The 20,914-nt window shown below is 33.9% G+C and overlaps 1 protein-coding gene across 9 annotated transcripts in view; it reads right to left on the bottom strand.

Moving 5' to 3' along the window:
• LOC117573089 (putative uncharacterized protein DDB_G0277255) overlaps positions 1–17,993 on the bottom strand; it is a 72,747-nt gene extending 54,754 nt beyond the window's left edge. The window contains exons 1-8 of one of the 9 annotated variants that reach the window (XM_034255989.2): positions 17,054–17,610; positions 10,037–11,066; positions 9,806–9,976; positions 9,052–9,724; positions 8,059–8,844; positions 7,611–7,761; positions 7,153–7,515; positions 89–4,866 (exon numbers count right to left, since the gene is read on the bottom strand). In XM_034255989.2, coding sequence (XP_034111880.1) covers positions 2,470–4,866; positions 7,153–7,515; positions 7,611–7,761; positions 8,059–8,844; positions 9,052–9,724; positions 9,806–9,976; positions 10,037–10,943 — 5,448 coding nt within the window. In that variant the 5' untranslated portion in view covers positions 10,944–11,066; positions 17,054–17,610 and the 3' untranslated portion in view covers positions 89–2,469. Of the gene's footprint in view, positions 1–88; positions 4,867–7,152; positions 7,516–7,610; positions 7,762–8,058; positions 8,845–9,051; positions 9,725–9,805; positions 11,272–17,053; positions 17,614–17,895 lie in introns of those variants that run through there. The other 8 variants (XM_034255988.2, XM_034255990.2, XM_034255986.2 and 5 more) reach the window with 8 other exon arrangements.
• Positions 17,994–20,914: the final 2,921 nt, after the last annotated feature.

Below are 20,914 nucleotides of genomic sequence, written 5' to 3' on the forward strand. Positions count from 1 at the left end.
ATAAATTAATCAGTCAGCCAGGCAGTGACAACAAAAAGCTTTATATATATAGTTATTTGTATTTCATTTATTGCACCTCTTTAAATGGTTTAAATTACTTTTAATTCATATATTTTTTTTATTGAAAGACTTCCATTACTATTTAGTATAACCAATTTAAATTTATGATCAAGGACTTACATAGACTTTTTTATATGCTTATTGACAACTTGCAAGTTGAATATTAAAATACACTATTAAATAATAAAACGCGCATAACTTCGGGACATACTTGAACTAACTCATGCATTTGTTGAGTTGTTAATAAGGGAAATATATATTCCTTTTACTTATATAATCACATACATATGAGTAGAAGGACCTATGAAAAGATTTATAATATGTATTATAGTATTATTACCCAATTAGTATCAAATTCGTTCAGTTATACTTAGATAATTATGCATATATATGTATATATAAATATATGAATATAATAAGTTTATAATTTTAGCACAGCATAATAACTTCGATGTTACTCCCTCTTGCAAACCATTTAAGTAGGAAATTTCAAATTTAAATAACCCAAATCATGTATTAAACTGAAATTAAAAATAATGAGTAGAATACAGAACAATTAAATGCTATGGATATTTTAATAAATATGCCGTATTAAATCACGCGCAAAAGATGTACAAGTTTAGACAAGTATTGGCAATATAGAATATTGCATTTTACATTAAAAACTTTGGGTATGTGTATGTATGTACAAATGCATAAAAACTCAAAAACAAAAAATTAAATTTTAGCACCGCATTCAAATATATATATATATATAAAGAACATCAGCAAATAATTGCAACGTATCAAAATATTCTTAATTTTGCTACATATTCATTTGAAAATATCGCGGTATCAAAAACTTATTACATTCAAATATTATCTCAATGAACTCTATAAGCGTTTTGTATGATCATCGACATATAGTAAGTAGAACTTTACATAAATGGTAGTACTATCATTATAAACCAGTTAAAGCTGATCTCGGAGAATTTTATGGTATTTCACCAGCACTTTGAAAGAAACCTATTAATATATTATATATAAAAAGTGAATTTATTAAGTTATCATAAATTTTCATAATTTACGGATTTAACTGAAAAAACATCGTCTGAGATCAAAAGCTTATTAATAGGTCGAATCCCTTCGGAAGTCAATAAGAAGCAACCAAGCTTTGCAATTCAAACTGTTAAAAGGAAATAATTAAATGAAAAGTAAAACACATAATGCATCTCTTTGTTTAGTCTCTAGTTTGCAATTAACTTTCTAGGTACTAGAATAACTAGCTAGTATTAACATAGCTTTTGTTTTGCTTTAGCTTTTTCTCTTCACTTAGAGTCTATTGAAAAATCGGATGTTTTTTTTATGTATCTATTTACTATAAGGATGTTCTTATGATGCTTACGTAAATTGAATTTTACTGATAAGATTCATACATATTATGCAGACTTCTTTCACTTAAGTACGTATGTATGTACGTCATAGAGCAAATTATTATACGTATAATTCTAATATTAACTAATATATTGATGCATATACAAGTGATTAATGTTAATGTCCGTTTATCGATCTGTATAGTTATAAAATAAATGTATATACGTATTCGGCGGAGTATTTGGTTATCTTAGTTAATCGATAGAATATATACTATTCGATAAAAAATAAAAACGAGCAGCATCGCTAAAGTAGTAGGGCGTCGTCAAGACGAGACTGTCATTAAGATGTCAATGATGCGGCAAATAATAGCCAGACACCAGTGGTGCAAATTTTGACATATCATATGTAAAATATCCATGACGGAATTTGTCCCGTGCGAGACTCTTTACATTGCAGAAAACATAAACAGAAATAATTTTAAAAATAAGAAAAGGTTATTTTAATAGCTCTAGATAAGTACTTTAATTAGAGCTAAGAATAGTTTTGGAATTTTCTTTCTGTTTTGTTTTCTGTTCTTATAATTGCAAAAATTAACAAATTCGTACGCAAACCAAAAAAATTAAGGAATTTAAATATTTTATCGGAAAACAGAACAAATTCCTAAAATCAATCTTAGGTCTAAATATAGTACTTATCTAAAGCTTTAAGAATAACATTCACTTATTTTTAAAATTGTTTCAGGTTATGTTATTTTCAATGTAAAGAGTCTCGCACGGGACAAATTCCGTCATGGATTTACCCATTTACAAAAAGCACCGAAAAATTAGTTTTTATAATACACTACTTTCTCTTATCGCTTGGACCCCCTCCAATACCAAATTAATTGGAAACAGAGAATGAAAAAAAAAATATACAACATAACCAGGAAAGCCCACTCAGATGATTGAAAGTACATATGTATATGATATTGCTTATTAATCGAATGCGATAGATTTGTGCGTTTTCATCTTGATTAAATGTATAATTGTGTTGTGTTTCCCTTTAATTCTGTCCTCAGAATCCACTATAGCCACTAATGTCGGACGGCTTGAGTCGCTCTAATACGGTTAAGTGATGCGGTGCATGGCCATGATGCGGAAGTGGGTGAGCATGGTGATGATGAGCATGGGGATGTGCATGACTATGTGAAAATCCTGGATATTGAGCCTGTGGCGTTGTGGTGTGGCCGTAGTGGGCGTACGCATAGTTGGGGCTGGGCACATGCAATGTTTGACCTGCAGCACTCGGCATTGTGCCGTATGGCGCCACATGACTTGCGTAGTCTTGGCTTGTTGCTGTGGTATGCTGTGGCCCATAAGGTGAAGCATACATTGTTGTGATGTGCGCATGATCTACATACATTTGGGGATGTGGATGTGATGGAACAGGATGTTGCGTCGTTGGCTGTTGACTTGCTGCTGCCAAAGCAGCGCTGATCAAATGATTTGTATGCGAATGCGGATAACTAGTTGAACTATGACACGGGTAAGCATCACTGCTACCACTGCTTATGTTCAGGTTGTTTAAGTTGGCTGACTCTATTTTGTAATGATTGTTTATGTGGTTGTGCTCGTTGCTCGTCGCAGACGAGGCAGCTAAGCTGCTTACTGAGAAGTTATTGCTTATGACATTGCTATCGTTGCTATTATTGTCATTGCCCATTTGCTGCGCGGGTGACTCTTCGTTATCAACAGGCAGACGACGTTTATGGTGCTGCTGCTGTTGCTGTTGCTGCAATCCTAACAAACGACTTTCGACTGCCGCTGCTGCTGCGGCTGCCGTTGCTGTTGATATTGTGTTCGATTCGTGATCACTTATTGCTGGTATTTGATCCACTAGGGACTCTAAGCCAGAAAGACTTTTATGTGTGACATCAGTTGTAAAGTGGCTTTGATTATTGCTTAATTGTGTGCTTAAATTAATGTTCTGGTGTTCTTGTTGATGTTGGTGATGCGGTGAGGGCAACATGTAGGATCTATTCGTTTCGTAATGATGCCAATCTGGTTCCCCGGTTGCCTGGGGCGTGAGCTGCGCCTGTGGCTGATAAGACACCGAAGACCCTATTGTAGATGACTGCGAATAATGAGCAACGACGTCAGACGAAGACTGCGATGTGGTTTGCATAGATTTCTGGACAGATTGCTGATGATGCTGGTTGGTCGATAGCCATTGCTGATAATGTTCCTGCTGACTCTGCTGATGAGCACCAATTACATCGACTGCCTCACGAGTCGCTGCAATCGGAAGAATTCTTGCATCGTGGCCACCGTTACATCGTTCGCTTGGAGGATCAAAATCAACTACTGTGCAAAGATTTGGTGAGCTGGGTGGCGGCGTCTCACACAGATGCGTTTGCTGATCCCGAATGGAAACCGCAGCATTCACTTGACTCTGTTGATTGTCAACGACGGGTGGCGTACCATGCGAATGCGAGTAGCTGCTGCAATTGAGGGCGGGCGATGCCATTGGCGATGCCGATGCTGTGTATAACATATGAGATGGCGGTGGTGTATTATATAAGCTTGGTGGCGCCTGATGACTTCCTTGGGGTGACTCTGTCCTGTGCTCCATAGACAGAGAATGAATTGTGGACATGCCACCACCACCTCCTGCTTTTGACCCTACAACTATATGAGCTTCTGAGTTAAGCTGGTTGGTATTTTGAGACTTAGCTGCAATAAGCATATTTTCAATAGTGGGTTTCAGTTTTTTGGGTCTTCCTCGTTTCTTTTTCGCCGGTGAATCATTATTAATGCATCCGCTATTGGAAATTATTCCTATATGAGCATTACCACTTCCTGTCGCCTCTATTATTGATAAATTTAATATATTATTAAAGTCTTGTTGTTGGTTAGCAAGGGGAATTTTCGATCCGTTATTGCCAGAAATCCCCAAATCTGGTTCTTTTATCTTTTTTGGTCGCCCACGTTTTTTTTTTTCTGGTGTCGGATGGTTAGATAAAATGGCTAAGTAGTTTGGTTGCTGCTGTGCTCCAAGTGAGGATGATGCATTTCTTAGCCCTTGATCGTTATTGTAAATAAAACCATCTTGGGTAATCACATTCGTCAATTGATTGTTAAATTGAATATTGCCACATTCAGCACCACCGTCAGTATTATTTGTATTACTCCCATCAACACCAATATTATCAGCAAACATATGATTAGAATGTTGATCTATGAAATTGTGTTGAGAATTCGTGGAAGGATTGACCTTGAGAGGCTGATCCTGCTGTTCGCAGCATTGTCGTATCCTTTGCTCCGTGAACACACATTCGGAGTCATCCATGTGCTGAATTTGACCGTTTAAAAAGTCTCGAAACTTTTTTAAAGCTGTATAAAATGGCACTTTGTCAGCAGCTCGTGGCAGTTGTGCACATCGTGCTGATGACGAAGGCATTACCCAAACATACTGCAAAACAAAAATAAAATATATTTTAATTCAGTATTTTATTCTGTTTAAATAGTAAATTCTATGTGTTAAATTCCTCTTATGCATAATTGTTTTAAACGCCTCTTACCCTCGCAATGCAAAATTAGTTGTCTTCACTTTATTATCAGCCGTGCTCCGGTTCTACTTTCATGTATAATTTTTATTTTTGAAAACGAAGACGAAAAATCGGTGCTCCTATTTTTATTTTCACTATTTCCTTTCGATTTGAAAATGCTTTTTTCTACATCAACAAAAAAATAGTTTGCTCATAGGTTTATTGACGTTCATTTCAGACCGTCGGAAGATCAATTAGGCATGTAATTATTTTTAAAACAACTTAATTCTGATCCCACCTCGAATTCGGAAATAAAATTTTGCTGTCGGTAACAACAATTTTCTTGCGATAAATCTATCCCCATGAAGTTATCACCATAGCAACCTCTTAGTGGAATGAAAAAAATTAGTTGAAAATACTTATATAATAAATCGGATGACATTAATTTAGTTGAAGTTGTGTAAAATATGTTTTACTTATTACTTAAATGCTAAAAGTGCATGAAAATAGGATTTGAAAAAGTTGACAGCCCACTTTTGTGGGAAACTGACGATTGACCTGTCTTTTGAAAAGGTATGTAACATTTAATAATTTGTGTAAAAGAGGAAAGGCTAATATACTGTTTTCAGGGCAAGTATAATACAGAATGAAATTATCCTTGTTAGTTCCATCCACGCAGGCGACTATTCTTGTCAGTTGATATTTCCTAATGAAGTATTTGCAAGCTTTCTGCATTTGCCTCTGATATTTTGGAGACCAATTTCCTAGATATCGTTGACAAAAGTGCTCACCCCACAGGTGAAAATATTGTTCAACAAGATATAGACCCCAAACATCCGACTAAAATCGTGACCTATGAAAATTTTTAGCTAATGCAGTGACCAGCTAAGAGTCTATGAAAGTTTGTCGATCAAACAGAGCGATAAAATATACCAAAAGAAATGATGCAGAATTTAGTTGACTAACTTTGGAGCAATTATTATAACAAGTAAGAAAGTTAGATAGAGATACCCGCTACCCATTTTGAATAAAAGCAAAATATTGCGGTATTTTTTTAAAATATACCAAAATACACATATACTAAAAATATACCGAACGGTATTTTTGTTATATCGAAATAGTACCACATTCAAAATATACCATATACTAGATTGTCGACCAACGCAATTAAGACCCCAATAAGTAGGCGGTTTTGCCCATCTTTAATAACTTCCACAATTTTTATCTGATCGCAATCAAATTTTCAGAAATCATAAATACTATAGTTATTATTGTATACAGCAGCTGTAGCTTGAAAATTACGCTTGTTAATCGAGTTTTATTGATTTGCGGAGGAGGAAGTGGGCGTGGCAAAAATTTGGAACAAACTTGATCTGCGTGCAAACATAACAAATGCTGTCGAAAAAATTATAGCTCTATCTCTTATAGTCTCTGAGATCCAGTGTTTTATACGGACAGACAGACGGACATGGCTAGATCGTCTCGACTCTTGACGCTGATTAAGAATATATATTTTTTGAAGGATCGGAGATGCCTCTTTTTACCTGTTACAAACATTTCCTGCCGGCACAATGTTATTATTACATTTTTAAGATCATTAGCACTTTAAATGCCTATAGTATAAGTATAAGTATAAGTATAAGTATAAGTATAAGTATAAGTATAAGTATAAGTATAAGTATAAGTATAAGTATAAGTATAAGTATAAGTATAAGTATAAGTATAAGTATAAGTATAAGTATAAGTATAAGTATAAGTATAAGTATAAGTATAAGTATAAGTATAAGTATAAGTATAAGTATAAGTATAAGTATAAGTATAAGTATAAGTATAAGTATAAGTATAAGTATAAGTATAAGTATAAGTATAAGTATAAGTATAAGTATAAGTATAAGTATAAGTATAAGTATAAGTATAAGTATAAGTATAAGTATAAGTATAAGTATAAGTATAAGTATAAGTATAAGTATAAGTATAAGTATAAGTATAAGTATAAGTATAAGTATAAGTATAAGTATAAGTATAAGTATAAGTATAAGTATAAGTATAAGTATAAGTATAAGTATAAGTATAAGTATAAGTATAAGGGAAAACTCTTGTAGCTAAACATTATTTCTCGTGACAATTTCTATCGTAAAATAATTGTCAGATTTATCAAAGAGAATTTGTCTTATCTGGGAAAGGAAAGCTGTATAAATGAAATCACTTACGGTATCGGTACCATCGACACGGTCAGGCTGACGACCAAAATGGAATTCCTTTTTGCCTGAAAATACTTCAAATATCAACTTTCCGTTGAAAACTGCCACTTTCGGTCGATATCGCTGCAGTTTCTCTAGCAAAATGCGACTTCCCTCTTTAATTTCCTTGCGTGTCAAATCAGCAGATCCTTTTGTGGCTCGCGCCACCATATTGGTAAACCCTATGCCATGTTTCAATAATGTGTGATCATCATCGGAGCACATTTGCTCTTGTGTGAGGCCCGACAGATAGAGACACTTCCAAAAGTGGTTTCCAGGCCCGGCGTAATGATGGCCTTTATAAGCAGCAAACAGACCAGGATTGATGCCCACCTACATGATATAACAAATTTATTAGTTCAATGACATTCATAACTTGATCTCCGAGTGTATATACAATATGAGTGTATACGAAATTTACAACTCACTATAACGATATCGAGATTATCACAAAGATGGTCAGGTATGGTTCGCTTAATGACCTCGGCTTCGGACATGCCATTGAAACGATCGTGTTTCTTTCTTTCCTTCGGTTTCATGTTGGCCAAAATATTGCCAGTCATCATAGCAATGCCTGCGCTGTTATAAAGAACAACAACTTGAAGTTCAAACAGATAGCATTTGATATAAATATAAATTCAATATTATTAATATGATATATGAAGCACCCAATAAAAATGTACAAAATATGATACCCGAAATTTGACTTTAAATTGAAAGCTGCTTTTGAAAGTTTTCAATTACTATCAAACAGTTTCGGTGTTTCTAAAAACTTTCAAAGTGCACATTAATATCGAAGAATGTCTATATAATACAGAATAACAAATATGATTACATTCAAATATTTAAATAATACAGAACTGAAAAAAAACTTACCAGGGTGCCGCAGCTGCTTTCACATCCAAATTTGTATCGACTGAAGTACTTGTCAGTAATTTTTTTTTGCGTCCCCTTCGTTTTGGTGCAGTTAACTCAGTAGTTACCGATTTCAACTTCAAGGCGCTGTTTGAACTGTTGTCAGCATCAAGCGATTGTCGACTTGTATCTATTTCATATGATTCTTCAGCAAACGGTTCACGGCTTACTATATGCTGGTGTGGAAGCTGCTTAATATTGCTACTGGTGGTTTTAATTAGTTCTGATTCCATAGACTCTGCCGATAGAGCAGCAGCAGAAGCGGCTTCACATCCCAATGCGGATAGATTTGAGCCTGACTCGACTGATACAATATTGAGAGGATAGCTCGGATCATTGGATGTGTCTGGGACTGGGTGTGGTATTGGTGTCATTTCTTCGCCTATAAAACTATAAGCTTCGTTTGACAATATAACAGCCTCATTATTAGCATTCCCCGTGTGCAAGTGATGCGAGGAATGTCCAATAGAAGCACCTTCATCTGGTCCACTTGTCGTTGCCACATGAGGGCTATTCGACGTTGACTGAGCTGATTGATTCTGGTTCTGCGTTTGCGACTGTTTTCCAATCAATTCATCCTGTTTGCCGTGTCCTACGTGTTTATGGTTTTTGGTATGTTGCATTTGAAGCTGCGGCGTTATCGAATGAATTGATGAACTGTGTGAATTTGGCGTCAGAACATCTCCAGCACTTGTTTCATAGCCATCATCTTGGTTCTCTGGCTTGGCAATATTTGGCGAGAGCGTTCTGTTCAAAAAAAATTTTATTCAAAATTCAAATAAAAACGCTACTAGTTGTCACCAACAACAAACTAGTACATGCAACATCGTTGGAATTTAGATGATCATACTGATGAGCAAAGAAATAAAATTGAGAAACTGATAGGTGTTGCATCCACTTGTAATGAGAACGGAGGACGGAATGGTTATAATAAAGTAGTCAAACTGTACTCACAATTTGTAAGCTGAGCTACGATCCTCATGGAACTCGTCCATAATCATATCTTGATATGTTTCCTGTAATTGCTGTACCGTATGCTGCTGGAGGTCCTCCTGCGGATGGAGTTGCGGTTGCTGCTCTTGATGCGACTGATTTGGATGAGCATGTTGCATGGCAAATACTTGTGGTTCATGGGAATAATGCTGACTGTAATTGGCATAGTGCATGGGTTGTTCATTAAAACTATGGAGATGATGTTGTTGTGGTTGTTGTTGATGTGACAGTTGTAGAGAGTGTTGTTGCTGGTGGTGCTGTTGTTGATTATGTTGTTGTTGCATCATTTCGGCATACATATTATTTGGAAGTTGATGGTTTAGATGCTGTTGCTGCTCATAATGATGATGTGCTGATGATGTGTGATGCTGATTTGAATGATGATGATGATGATGTTGCAGTGTTGGAATCATTTGTCCAAAACCAACGCCAACTCCAAGTGCTTCCTTTGCACCAATATGCAATAGAAGTTCGGCGGGATGTGTCTCTCTTTGTGGTTGGTGATGATGCAATTGTTGTTGTTGATGAGTGCGATAAATATCGGCATGCGGAAAATATTGGCCACCGGATTCAGCGCTGAGATGTAATCGGTCTTGTTTCTCATACACATTATCATTATTATTTTCATATGCCCCTGAAAAATTATAGTTATTATGATTCAAATTCCTCTCTCTGATTTGTTTATAATGCGTATTTTGGATAAATTTACACTCACCATGTGGAGCCCATATTGTTGTTGTTGTTCCTGCTACTGCTGCTGCTGTAGTCGTTGTTGTTGTTGCTGAACCCAAATCTAGTGTCAAAATATCACCCGTTGTTGTTGTTGTAGTTATTGCTAAATTATCAGGAAGTCTTCTCACATTTAAATCGGTGACGGAGGAGGAGTCTGTGGCACAACCATTGGTTTTATCAATAAAAATGGCATCAGTGTTATAGGGTAATTTACTCTTCTTATTCTGTGATGTGGACATTAAACAGCTTTCAGCATCCATTGAAGATAATGCATTTGATGCAGGAATTACTAACGCAGGCACAACTAATTCAACACTTGTCACCAGCGCCTGTTCAGGGGCAATGTATTCATTTTTTTCTACAGTTGTAAGTGCATCTATGCGATCCGAAGCTTTGACAGCACCCTCAACGGAATCCGTACTAGTTGCGGGTAAAATGTGATGACTTGTTGACCCTGCATCACTGCCGCTGATTCTGCTAACTTTCTTTGCAAAGTTATTTATTTTCTTACCATTAATTTGCATCAGCGAACTATCATCATATGTGCTTCGGTAAGTGTCTAGGCTATTTGCGGAAGCAGAAAGGGTATGCTTTTGTTTGTTTTCATTGCTAACCTCATCATCAACCTTAATATATTTGTTAGATTCCACCTCATCATCACTGCTACTATTCTTGATACTAATGTTACTTTTTCCTATAGCAAATTTCTTGCGTTTAGGATCCGTTCTTCCGCTTCCTTCGGGGCTACTTCGAGATTTAATGTTCTTATTAGCCGGTGGTTTATTATGATCACTCTTAGAATTCAAATATGTATCTTCATTCGTTTTGTCGGGCAATGCTGATTCAATTATTGGTATTTTCAGCGCTGCTAGATGATCCTCCGCATTTGATGCCATAACAAAAGCAGAAACTCCGATTGCCCTACCCAGCTGACGGCTGAGCTCCGCAATGACCTTTAGCACAAGCAAAATACTATTTTTCAGTTGTGTCGATTTTATTCGATATGGATAAATTACTATTTTTTGTATAATTATTATTGCCGCTGTTATTTCTAATGTTAATAACGTGAAGGAACTACTTAATAACGGGGTGTTCTCTTCCAAAATTCGTGCTAATTGCATTTCCTCCTTTAATTAAGCTGTGACTGCAATTAAGGCATTCTTTTCACTTTCTTGTTTCACTTTAATGCAATTCCTCACTTGAATATTTACTAATGTCCCAATGTTTTAGTTTAACCGCGAGATCTGTAATTTAATTAAGATATTTTATTATAAAAACAACACTAAAATATAACTAGTCTAATAACAGGTTAAAGTCCCTAGTAGCTCATATTATTCCAATTTAATCTCGTTTGGAAGGTCGTGCATTATTTATTGTCAGTGCAACGGCAGAGATCATCCAAGAAAAAGAGTAGAAGAATGTAATGCTTAAGAAATGTGTCGGCTAACTTAGTTTTCATCGTATATATTTAGTTATTTGCCTTACATGACTGGTTGACTGAACTATCAACGCACTACCCCCAGTATGCTGAATCTCGTATATAACAGGATTTTTCAAATTTGATATGATATTGTTGGGCATTTCCAAAATTCCGCCTAGAAATCGTATTATTTAGGGTGTATGAAAAATGCAAACAGCAATAGCTACGACAACCTAAGAATATAGTTTACGAATATAGATGAATAATTGAGTGAGTCTCTATCAATTCCAAATCAAAAGAATTTCTTTCACTTTTCACTAATACTACTTGAGTATGTAATATTCAAAAACCCTAATAGATACATAAATGGATAAATATGGCTAAAAATATTTACTTAAAAAAAAAATTGCAGTATATAATACCCAATTTTAATGAAAAGGAAACTACATTACAATATACATTTTCTAATTTTTCAATCAAAACAATTAAGCCCTTACAGCACCGTACGGTCCTTGCCACATACAATTATTCTTAAATCACTTAAACATTTTTTTCAGACAGTAGTTATTATTATACATACCAAAGAGTAAAAACAAATTGTAACTCTATCTTTTATATATATTTATTGAAATCTAGGTGTTCAACTGACGAACTGATAGAAAAACTTCCGAAAAAAGACCGTTTACTTTTTGTATTAACTAAATCTTACAGTCGACAATACTATTATATATGAATATGTATTTTATATTGTTCAATCCTGCACAATGCATTAGACTGAAATATCTTACCAGCTACTATTGTTAGTGTAACTCATAAAATAATAATTCCAAAAAATTATCTTGCTTTCACTGTATGTTTGTATGTATGTAAATATACATATTTACAAATATTATATTAAATAATGTAGTATGAACCAAAACACATCATCAATTATGTATGTTTTTGAGCTTCATGCACATACAAGTGCCCCACATAGCAAAAGGAACAAAGGGTAGTGTTGAAAATTTACTGGATGAAAACACACTATTTAAAATGGATATATAGTATAAAAAATAATATAACGAGATGCCAGTCGCACTGATGATGACTGACAATTGGGTTTGTATGAATCGTAAGATATTCGAGGGCTTATATGCTACCCTATTCATGGTGCAGATCAAGTTTATTTTTATCTTTGGATGACCTGTTTTCAAGGACTTTTCACTATATTCACGAGGTCGAAGTGCAAATTCTCTCAACACCAAAATATGGTTATTAATTGCATCCACAACGTCTGAAAAGTTAAATTTGATACTCCACCACACAACCACATGAACATTCACACCAACACTAAACTTCTCTAACCCTACGCTTGGACTCATATACACATATGTACATATGTATATGTATAAAGATATTGACTTCCCCTTTCATCAAAATAGTCCAGCAAGCCCAAATATATATATATGGAAGTAAATACCATCATTTATACATAATAAGTACGTATGTACGAGCAAGAACAGTATAACTTCCTTAGCCGAAAGAACACTCTGATAGACAACTAGATGAATACTTGAATTAATATATTTATGTCTTAGTGAGCACCGGTTTCACTCAGATTTAAACCATTTCACCACTCCGTATCTATCGTATATATATGTATGTAGATATGTATGAGTACAAATAAAAATAGATCTATTTAAATATAGATATGTATGTATGGATGCATATGTATATAAATATATATCGACATACATGCGTTTTCCATTCAAAGTAAAAATACAAAACAAATGTCAGAAAAGGCACAAATCGAAATTACTACTCTATTTAGATCAATTCAATAAATTTTTGACACTGAGGTCACTCAAAAAGTGTAAGTATATATAAATTTTATATTTTATTCATTAACTCTACTTATTTCCGTTTTACATCATAATAAGCAAATCTCGCTCTGCAACGATTATAATCCAGTACAAAGTGCTCAAATTGATAGTCTTATCGATTTTCTTTACTACTTTATGCTACTTTACTATTTTAAGCATTTTCTCATTCCTCTGTGTTTTTATTTTTTCGACATATTTAGATTTGATGAATTGCTAAGAAATTTTAAATATGGTATATGAAATAATCAGTTGATTTCCATCGATATCGAAATTATTCGATAAATATACCAAAATGTTATACAAAATAGGCCACATTTTAAGAATCATTACCGCATGATCAATGATGCCGCTTATGGAATGATGCGGCGGAAGATTCTACTTATCAGAAATTTCTTTCAATGATATACAGCGTGCGATAAAACTCTAGAGAAGAACAAATCTTCCAAAGCAAACTGTAGGTGCCACAGAACTTTAAGAGAGATATACAGTGTTTTTTGTGGGAATAATGTTGGCCGATTGCCTGTAAATATTTGTTCACATTTGTGTAGAATTCAAATCAAATAAAATAAAAGTAAGAAAGAGATACCTGCAAATCAGTGAAGTATTACGGGGATCTTTAAATATACCAATTTAGTATAATGCAAATATATTAAAATATGCCGAATGCTATATTTACTATATTTTGCACTCTGTGGTATATTTTGAATGTAGTACTGTCTTAATATACCTAAAAGACAAGACGGAGGATCACCGTAATCGACGCGGCTTTGGTCCACTAAAGCATCGGATAAAGAAAGCAGTCACCTTGCTAAAGTTGCCAAAGTTCAACTCCTTAACCTCTGCTACGGTAAATAGATCGAGAATTTCCTCCCTGGTAAGAAAGGAGTTTCAAGCTATATGCTGGTATATGGTCCTGCCATATGACCCACGACAAACCCGCTCTGCCGGAGGAGTAGACGAGTTTGGTGAACATGGTCTATTCCCCAAAGAGCAGCTAATTATAGGTACGAACGCCAACGCCTACCATAGTGTGGAAGTTCAGTCATCAATCAGACATCAGAGGTGAGCCTGTCACGAATTTTATCCTAAGTTGAAGATAGCCAATAGAGAGGACGTGCCCACTTACATAGATCCTACAACTCGCAATGTGTCTGATTTGACAATCGAAACTGACTATAAGTATATTCAGAAACGCTTGTAATACGAACTAGATGAAATTTTTGACTATTGTTACAAATACTCTAGGTCCGCCGAGTACAATCAACTCCGTACAGGATATAGAAACATCAGTAAATGTCCTCTCAGCTGGATTACTCTCTGCGTTCCATCAATCCTGCAGGCTCTTCAGGCCGTTGAGATAATCGAAGCCACCTTGGTGAAATCCAGATCTCTCTTTGTTCCGTGGTGAAATTACTAGCATGTTTCGACTTGTTAAGAAGGCGGGCAATTTTTGACACATATGTACATAATAACAACTATAATCTTTATGATTCCAAACAAAAATCTCGAGTGTGCTCGACTGAGAGATACCCGCTACCCATTTCGAATAAAAGCAATATATTGCGGTATTATTCTCAAAATATACCAAAACAACTAAGAAAATAAAAACAAGTAAAAAAAACTGACACCTTGGCTCAGCATTTGACTAATAAAAGAATTTTAGGACCTTATCAAAAATGATTTTTGTTATAAGCAAACTTGTTCTTTTTATAAAAGCAATGACATAAAATGAATTAAATTCTGTAAAAAGGAAAACATTCTTGATATGCTTGGTTGTTCATAAAATAGTTAACATAGAAAGACATTATAACTTTGTGAATATTTAGTTACCCACAAGACGATCTCAGATCATAGATCTAAGAGACATTAAAAGGTAGAGATACAACTATTTTCCGACAACACATGTTATTGTCACATGCAGATCAAATATCTTTTGTTTTTGCCACGCACAGTTCCGAAACACACCTTAATAATTATTATTGACTTTATAATTCTTGAGAATTTAGAATTCATTGAAGAATTAACTTCTACATGAATAGCTCAATTTTTATGGTATAGTTTGGTATATTTTAGTGATTTTTATCGGAATTATGATTTTAACAATTTAAGTAATCGAACGGAATATTTATACCTGCTACCCATAGGGTAGAAGGGTATTATAACTTTGTGCCGACAGGAAATGTATGTAACAGGTAGAAGGAGCGTCAACAACCGAGACGATCATGTCCGTCTGTCTGTCCGTCTGTCCGTATGAACACCTAGATCTCAGAGACTATAAGAGATTTTCAAATTTTTGCCACGCCCCTTCCGCCCCCGAAAATAAAAAAAATCGAATAACAAGCGTAATTTTAAAGCTGGAGCAAGAGCGAATTTTGGTGTATACAATAATAATTATAGTATTTATGAGTCCTGAAAATTTGATTGCGATCAGATAAAAATTGTGGAAGGTATTAAAGAAATACTTTTGTATGTGCAAGAACGCCTACTTACTAGGGGTCTTGGTTGCTTTGGCCAACAATCTGGTATATTGTGTCGTCGATGGTATATTTTGAATGTGGTACTATATAGATATACCAAATACCGTTTTGTATATTTTTAGTAGTATTTTCGGTATATTTTGAAAATAAAACCGCAATATTTTGCTTTTATTCAAAATGGGTAGCGGGGTATCTCACAGTCGAGCACACTCGACTGTAGCTTTCTAACTTGTTTTTGTTTTATTTTATTGAAAGTGCGTCGCGGGTAAGAATCTCACATTCTAACTTATTCTTTAATGAATATTAAGAAAAAAAGCGATCTCAATAAATCAGACAGGAATCAAAATCTTATTTTTAGTTGCATACGGGCTTTGCGGTAGATGCTGCATTTCCCTCCTAGTCTTTCTGTTATCGTGAAAAGGCGAAAATGTATGTATGTATATACCAACCAAATCAATCGGCTAATATGAAAATGCTACAAAAGAGTCAAACTCTAAAGAAAACAATAATTTTAAGGATTCTTGAATAATGTATAATAATATATAATAAATAATACATTTTGTAGAGATATTATGTAGCTTTGGACTATAGTTTATTTCTGAGACGTAAATTTTAACGGTGAAGCTATCCAAATGGTTAGTGGGTATCTCATGCATATATTTTAATCTCTCGTATTTTAATATCTCTTTTGACAAGTGCTGTCACAAATAAAAGTTTATCTCTTAAATTCTTTGAGCTCCAATGTTTCTTACGGGCAGACGGATATGGCTGTCATCTAAGCTTTTGACATTGGTCAAGAATATATATACTTTACGGAGTTGAAAATGCCTCCTTTTGCTTGTTACATGAACACTAACATCTTATTTGAATTAAAATAAAAACTATGAAACAAATTGTTATGCAAGTAAACGTGACCAGCAGTGTATACTCTATAAAGTATTGATTGATTTGTAAGAAAATTGTTATTTGTTTATTTAAAAACTTGAATGATCATTAAACATTCAAACTAGATAATCGTACCCAAACTGGTACTAGGATAATTCATCCATCCCTAGAATTAAAAATTACTTGTATTTAGTGTGTATAAATATTATGAATCTACAGACACACAACAGCATCTACATCTACTAAAGTACATAGACTTAAAAGAAGTCAGCAGAGAATAGAACGATCATGAAGAATTGATTGTTTCGGCTGAACACATAAACATACACATTATGTACATATGCATATTTCAGTTCTGTGATTCCACTGAGAGATATGTACATATGCATTATCTCAAACGAATCCGAAACTTTTCGCATACACACCAAAAACATAGACTACACATTCATGCATAACAAATATACATATGTATATGTATGGGGACTTGCATTTGTATGCACGTTTACATTTTTAGGTCTGTTTATTTTTTTTTAAACCAAATCACCAGCATTGCCTATAGATACACTAATATGCATGTATATACTTACAATCCGTACATTACATTTTCAGATCTCGTATGTATGGGACACTCACACAATTGAACGGGTGAAGAGTGCAATACACATAGATATACATACATATGTATACTGTTTTTTTCAATTACTAGTACACTATTATTGTTTTCACCGTGTATGAACATTTTAAAATAGTCCATATGACATATGTGAAGGTGTGTATTTTATGTATACCGTAATTCCTTTTATTAATCGAGCACAAATTAATTATGAAATATTTATAATTTTACATAAAGTACATGCACATTTACGTATTTTTGTATAAAGGTTGTATGTATGGCACTTTCAAGAACGCGAATGCGGATGAAATAAAATATTTACAAATATTTGCATTAAAGAGCTCGCCGACTGACTAATCAAAAATGCCACAAATGGTAATAATACAAGCAATGTACATGTATCTATTGATGTTGTATATATTAGGACACGCACATATGCAAAACTATGTCTACGGTGTATATTAAATATGTACGTATATTACGACAAGCGTCCGCGGTATCGACCGTACGATTCGACTATGCATTCTCATTTAACAGTATATTAACATTTCAATCGGAACTGTGCAATTAATTTTGGTTTGAATAGGACACTTTACAGAATGTTATATTCACGTAGTAACACATATTGAAATGTACGCATGTATGTTTAGATGTTATGTACATTCCAATGTATTTAATCTATTTTAAAACAATATACATAAATTACATATCACTACAAATACTCATACGCTTCTGCACATTTTGTGAATGTACTATAATTGTAAAAAAGGACAGAAATAATATTAACAATTTATTTATTAATATAAATTTACGTACTAATTTATTTAGCGTTTTTTATTTCACGAATAAAAAAGTTATAGTATTAACATTTAAAACCAAATATAGATTTTAGAAAATTAAAAATGTTGATTTTAGTGTTGCCCATAAAGCTTTTTGTATATTTGTATGAAAACACATAAATTTCATATCGATGTTGTGTCAAAACGAGCTTTTTCAGAATAGTATGACCATTTACTTATAGCCTATTTCCACAGCACCAAAAAACCTGAGTTTTTTTCCGTTCAGGTCGAACGTTACGTTCGCCCCATGTAAAAACCCATAAGAAAAAAATGACGGTTCGAAACGTAAAAAAACTGAGTGGCAGTGGAAATAGGCTATTATTCTATGAACGCAACGATTACCAAGTAGCTTTAAATTCTGATGGTAAATGCTCATTTTTTCCTTGAAATGTATGCAATTTTATAATACTTAAAGAGATGGAAATTAATTCAAACATATTAGATATGGTGATAGATAATAATATTTTTATCGATTCAACTTTAATATAATGAAGTTGGTAGTTAACTTCAATAGTAAAATACCTAAATTCGCTTTTCGGCTTTTTGAAGGTAATGTTTATCGAATGACGGGGCGTAAGGTTCATTTTAATGAATATTTATAGTTTATTAAATAAATTCAGTTATTAAAAGAAATAAATGAACTCACATTTTGCAAATTTAAAATAATATTTTTCTTCACAGAAAAATCCCTCACACGCCTAATTTAAATTTTTTTTTGTATTTGATATCCACATTTATTCCAGTATCGGAGTATGGATCGACTTTTTTTATTTTCAATTGGGAATAAAATGTCCCTGCGAAAGTTTTTGACAGTTTTTTTTTATATGGAGTTGTGGGGAAAAAACGCCATTTCGCTCATCAGAGAACATCGCTTAAGCAACCCATTCTGATACAACCAGATTCACTTAGAAAACAAACTGATCGCCTCGGCCATTTTCTTAAGACTGGGACCTCTTTTTTTTTATAAATTGACTTTTTTGCTTTTATCGTTAGAATTGCAAAGCAATTTAAAATAATTTAAAAGCACCAATATTTGTTAGAGCAAAACTATGCTGGTACCCACCAAGTAATTGAATACTAATTGAATAACGCATGCCTCTGTAAGCAATTAACAAATTTAGTTATATTTTCAAAAAATGATAATTGATGTAATATTTCTTCGGATGTACTTCTTCAATTTAAATTTGTTTTCCACTTTATTTATCGTTAAATAATTTCATTACTTTAATTTTATGAGTTTTAAATATTATATTGTTATAAACTAACTTCAATTTAAAACCCGCTTTGCGAAAGTCTGATAAATCAATATAGAAGCCGCGCTCTCGCTAATTAAATCTTGCAATATTTGTAGGAGCACTTAGCATTAGTAGCATGGAGCTCCCAATAAACTATAGTCCCACAATGGTGATGATTCTTATAGCACTCATCCGATGCGTGGGCGCTAGTTCTAGGAAAATCTTTTCTATACACAAAACGGATAGTATGCTCGCTTTCCTATTGAGAATAACTTGTCCACGTCTCTGCTGCTTGAAAACTGCGTATCCTGCAAATTTCAACAACTTATTCTTTTTCTTTCGTCAGCTTACCTACGTTGTAAAGTGGTTTGCGTTTCTCTTTCAGTTATTCATTACTACGAAAAAAGAAACGTAACCCTTTCATGCCGAGCGCTGCGATTGGAACGGTAGCGACTCTTTGCCAAAGAGTCTTTGGCTTGTAGAAATTTCCGTTAAGTAGAACCTTCCGCTACATCATTCCAAAAATGGCTATGTGTAATGTATATGTATATACATAAATATATATTTACATAAATATATATATATATATATATATAAATATATATATTTATATACATATATATGCTATTCTATAATGGAAATGCTTTCATCAAAATCGCATCATTCTAATGCCCCGTTTCCACCGCACCATAAAAACTCGGTTCTTTTCGTTTAGTTCACCCTATGTAACAACCCAAAAGAAAAAAACTCGGGTTTTCTGCGTTCGCGATATCGATAACGAACGTAGAATATCGATGTGACAACGAAAAAGAGCTCACCACTCAACAAACAGCTGATAATTAAGTACGCCAAGGTATGAAAATAGAAAACCAAAAATTATTTTGCTTTTTAGAACAAATCTCCAGCAACCTCGAGAAGTAGCATTCACAAACAAATATTGTTTGGGTTGTGGGAGGAAAATTTGACGCCATTGAGTTCTGCGCAAAAAACTCACACACTTATATCAATGTGTGAAAAGTAAAAAGTATATTTATTTATGTAATTATTTGTCAAGATATTAAAATTTCAAAAGTTTTCCATTTTACAAATTACAGGTTCAGTTTCTTAAATTGTTCCCCTACTTTTGTTTACATTTGAGCATCTTGCATTTCAGAGCGGCCACATTAAAATTTACCCTCGCCCATTTTTTTTTGGTTCGGCGGTGGAAACGCCAAAATGGGACTAGAACAAACGTAAAAGAACTGAGTGGCAGTGGAAACGGGACATGACAGGTCACGACTTTTTTTATTGTTCAAATGTATACCTGCGCTTTGCGCTTGCTTTATGTAAGTAGTATTATATTTTTAACGGAGATCAACTCTTCCAAAATTCCTCATTGAAAAAATGTTTTTCTGCTCGCCCTTTTGTTTTGAGATGTAAGCTAAATGTGAACTAAGAGATTAATTCTAAATGGTCTGGGTATTGTTAAAAATTATAATTGTTATAGCCTATTTCCACTGCACTTAGTTTTTTTACGTTTCGAACCGACTGTTTTTTATGGGATTTTACATTGGGCGAACGTAACATTCGACCCGAACGGAAAAAAAATGAGGTTTTTTGGGGCTGTGGAAATAGGCTATTAGAGTCTGGTTGTTCTCGTCATCGATAACGATAAAACGATAACGCTTGAGAAATGGGCCATCGCAAGCTGAGCGTTGTCGTAAAACCTGTTTGTGTGTGTGTGCGTATATATTTTTTATTTATAATTTGCTAATTGTATTT

Source organism: Drosophila albomicans, chromosome 4 (genome assembly GCF_009650485.2).
Source record: "Drosophila albomicans strain 15112-1751.03 chromosome 4, ASM965048v2, whole genome shotgun sequence".
Taxonomy (NCBI): domain Eukaryota; kingdom Metazoa; phylum Arthropoda; class Insecta; order Diptera; family Drosophilidae; genus Drosophila; species Drosophila albomicans.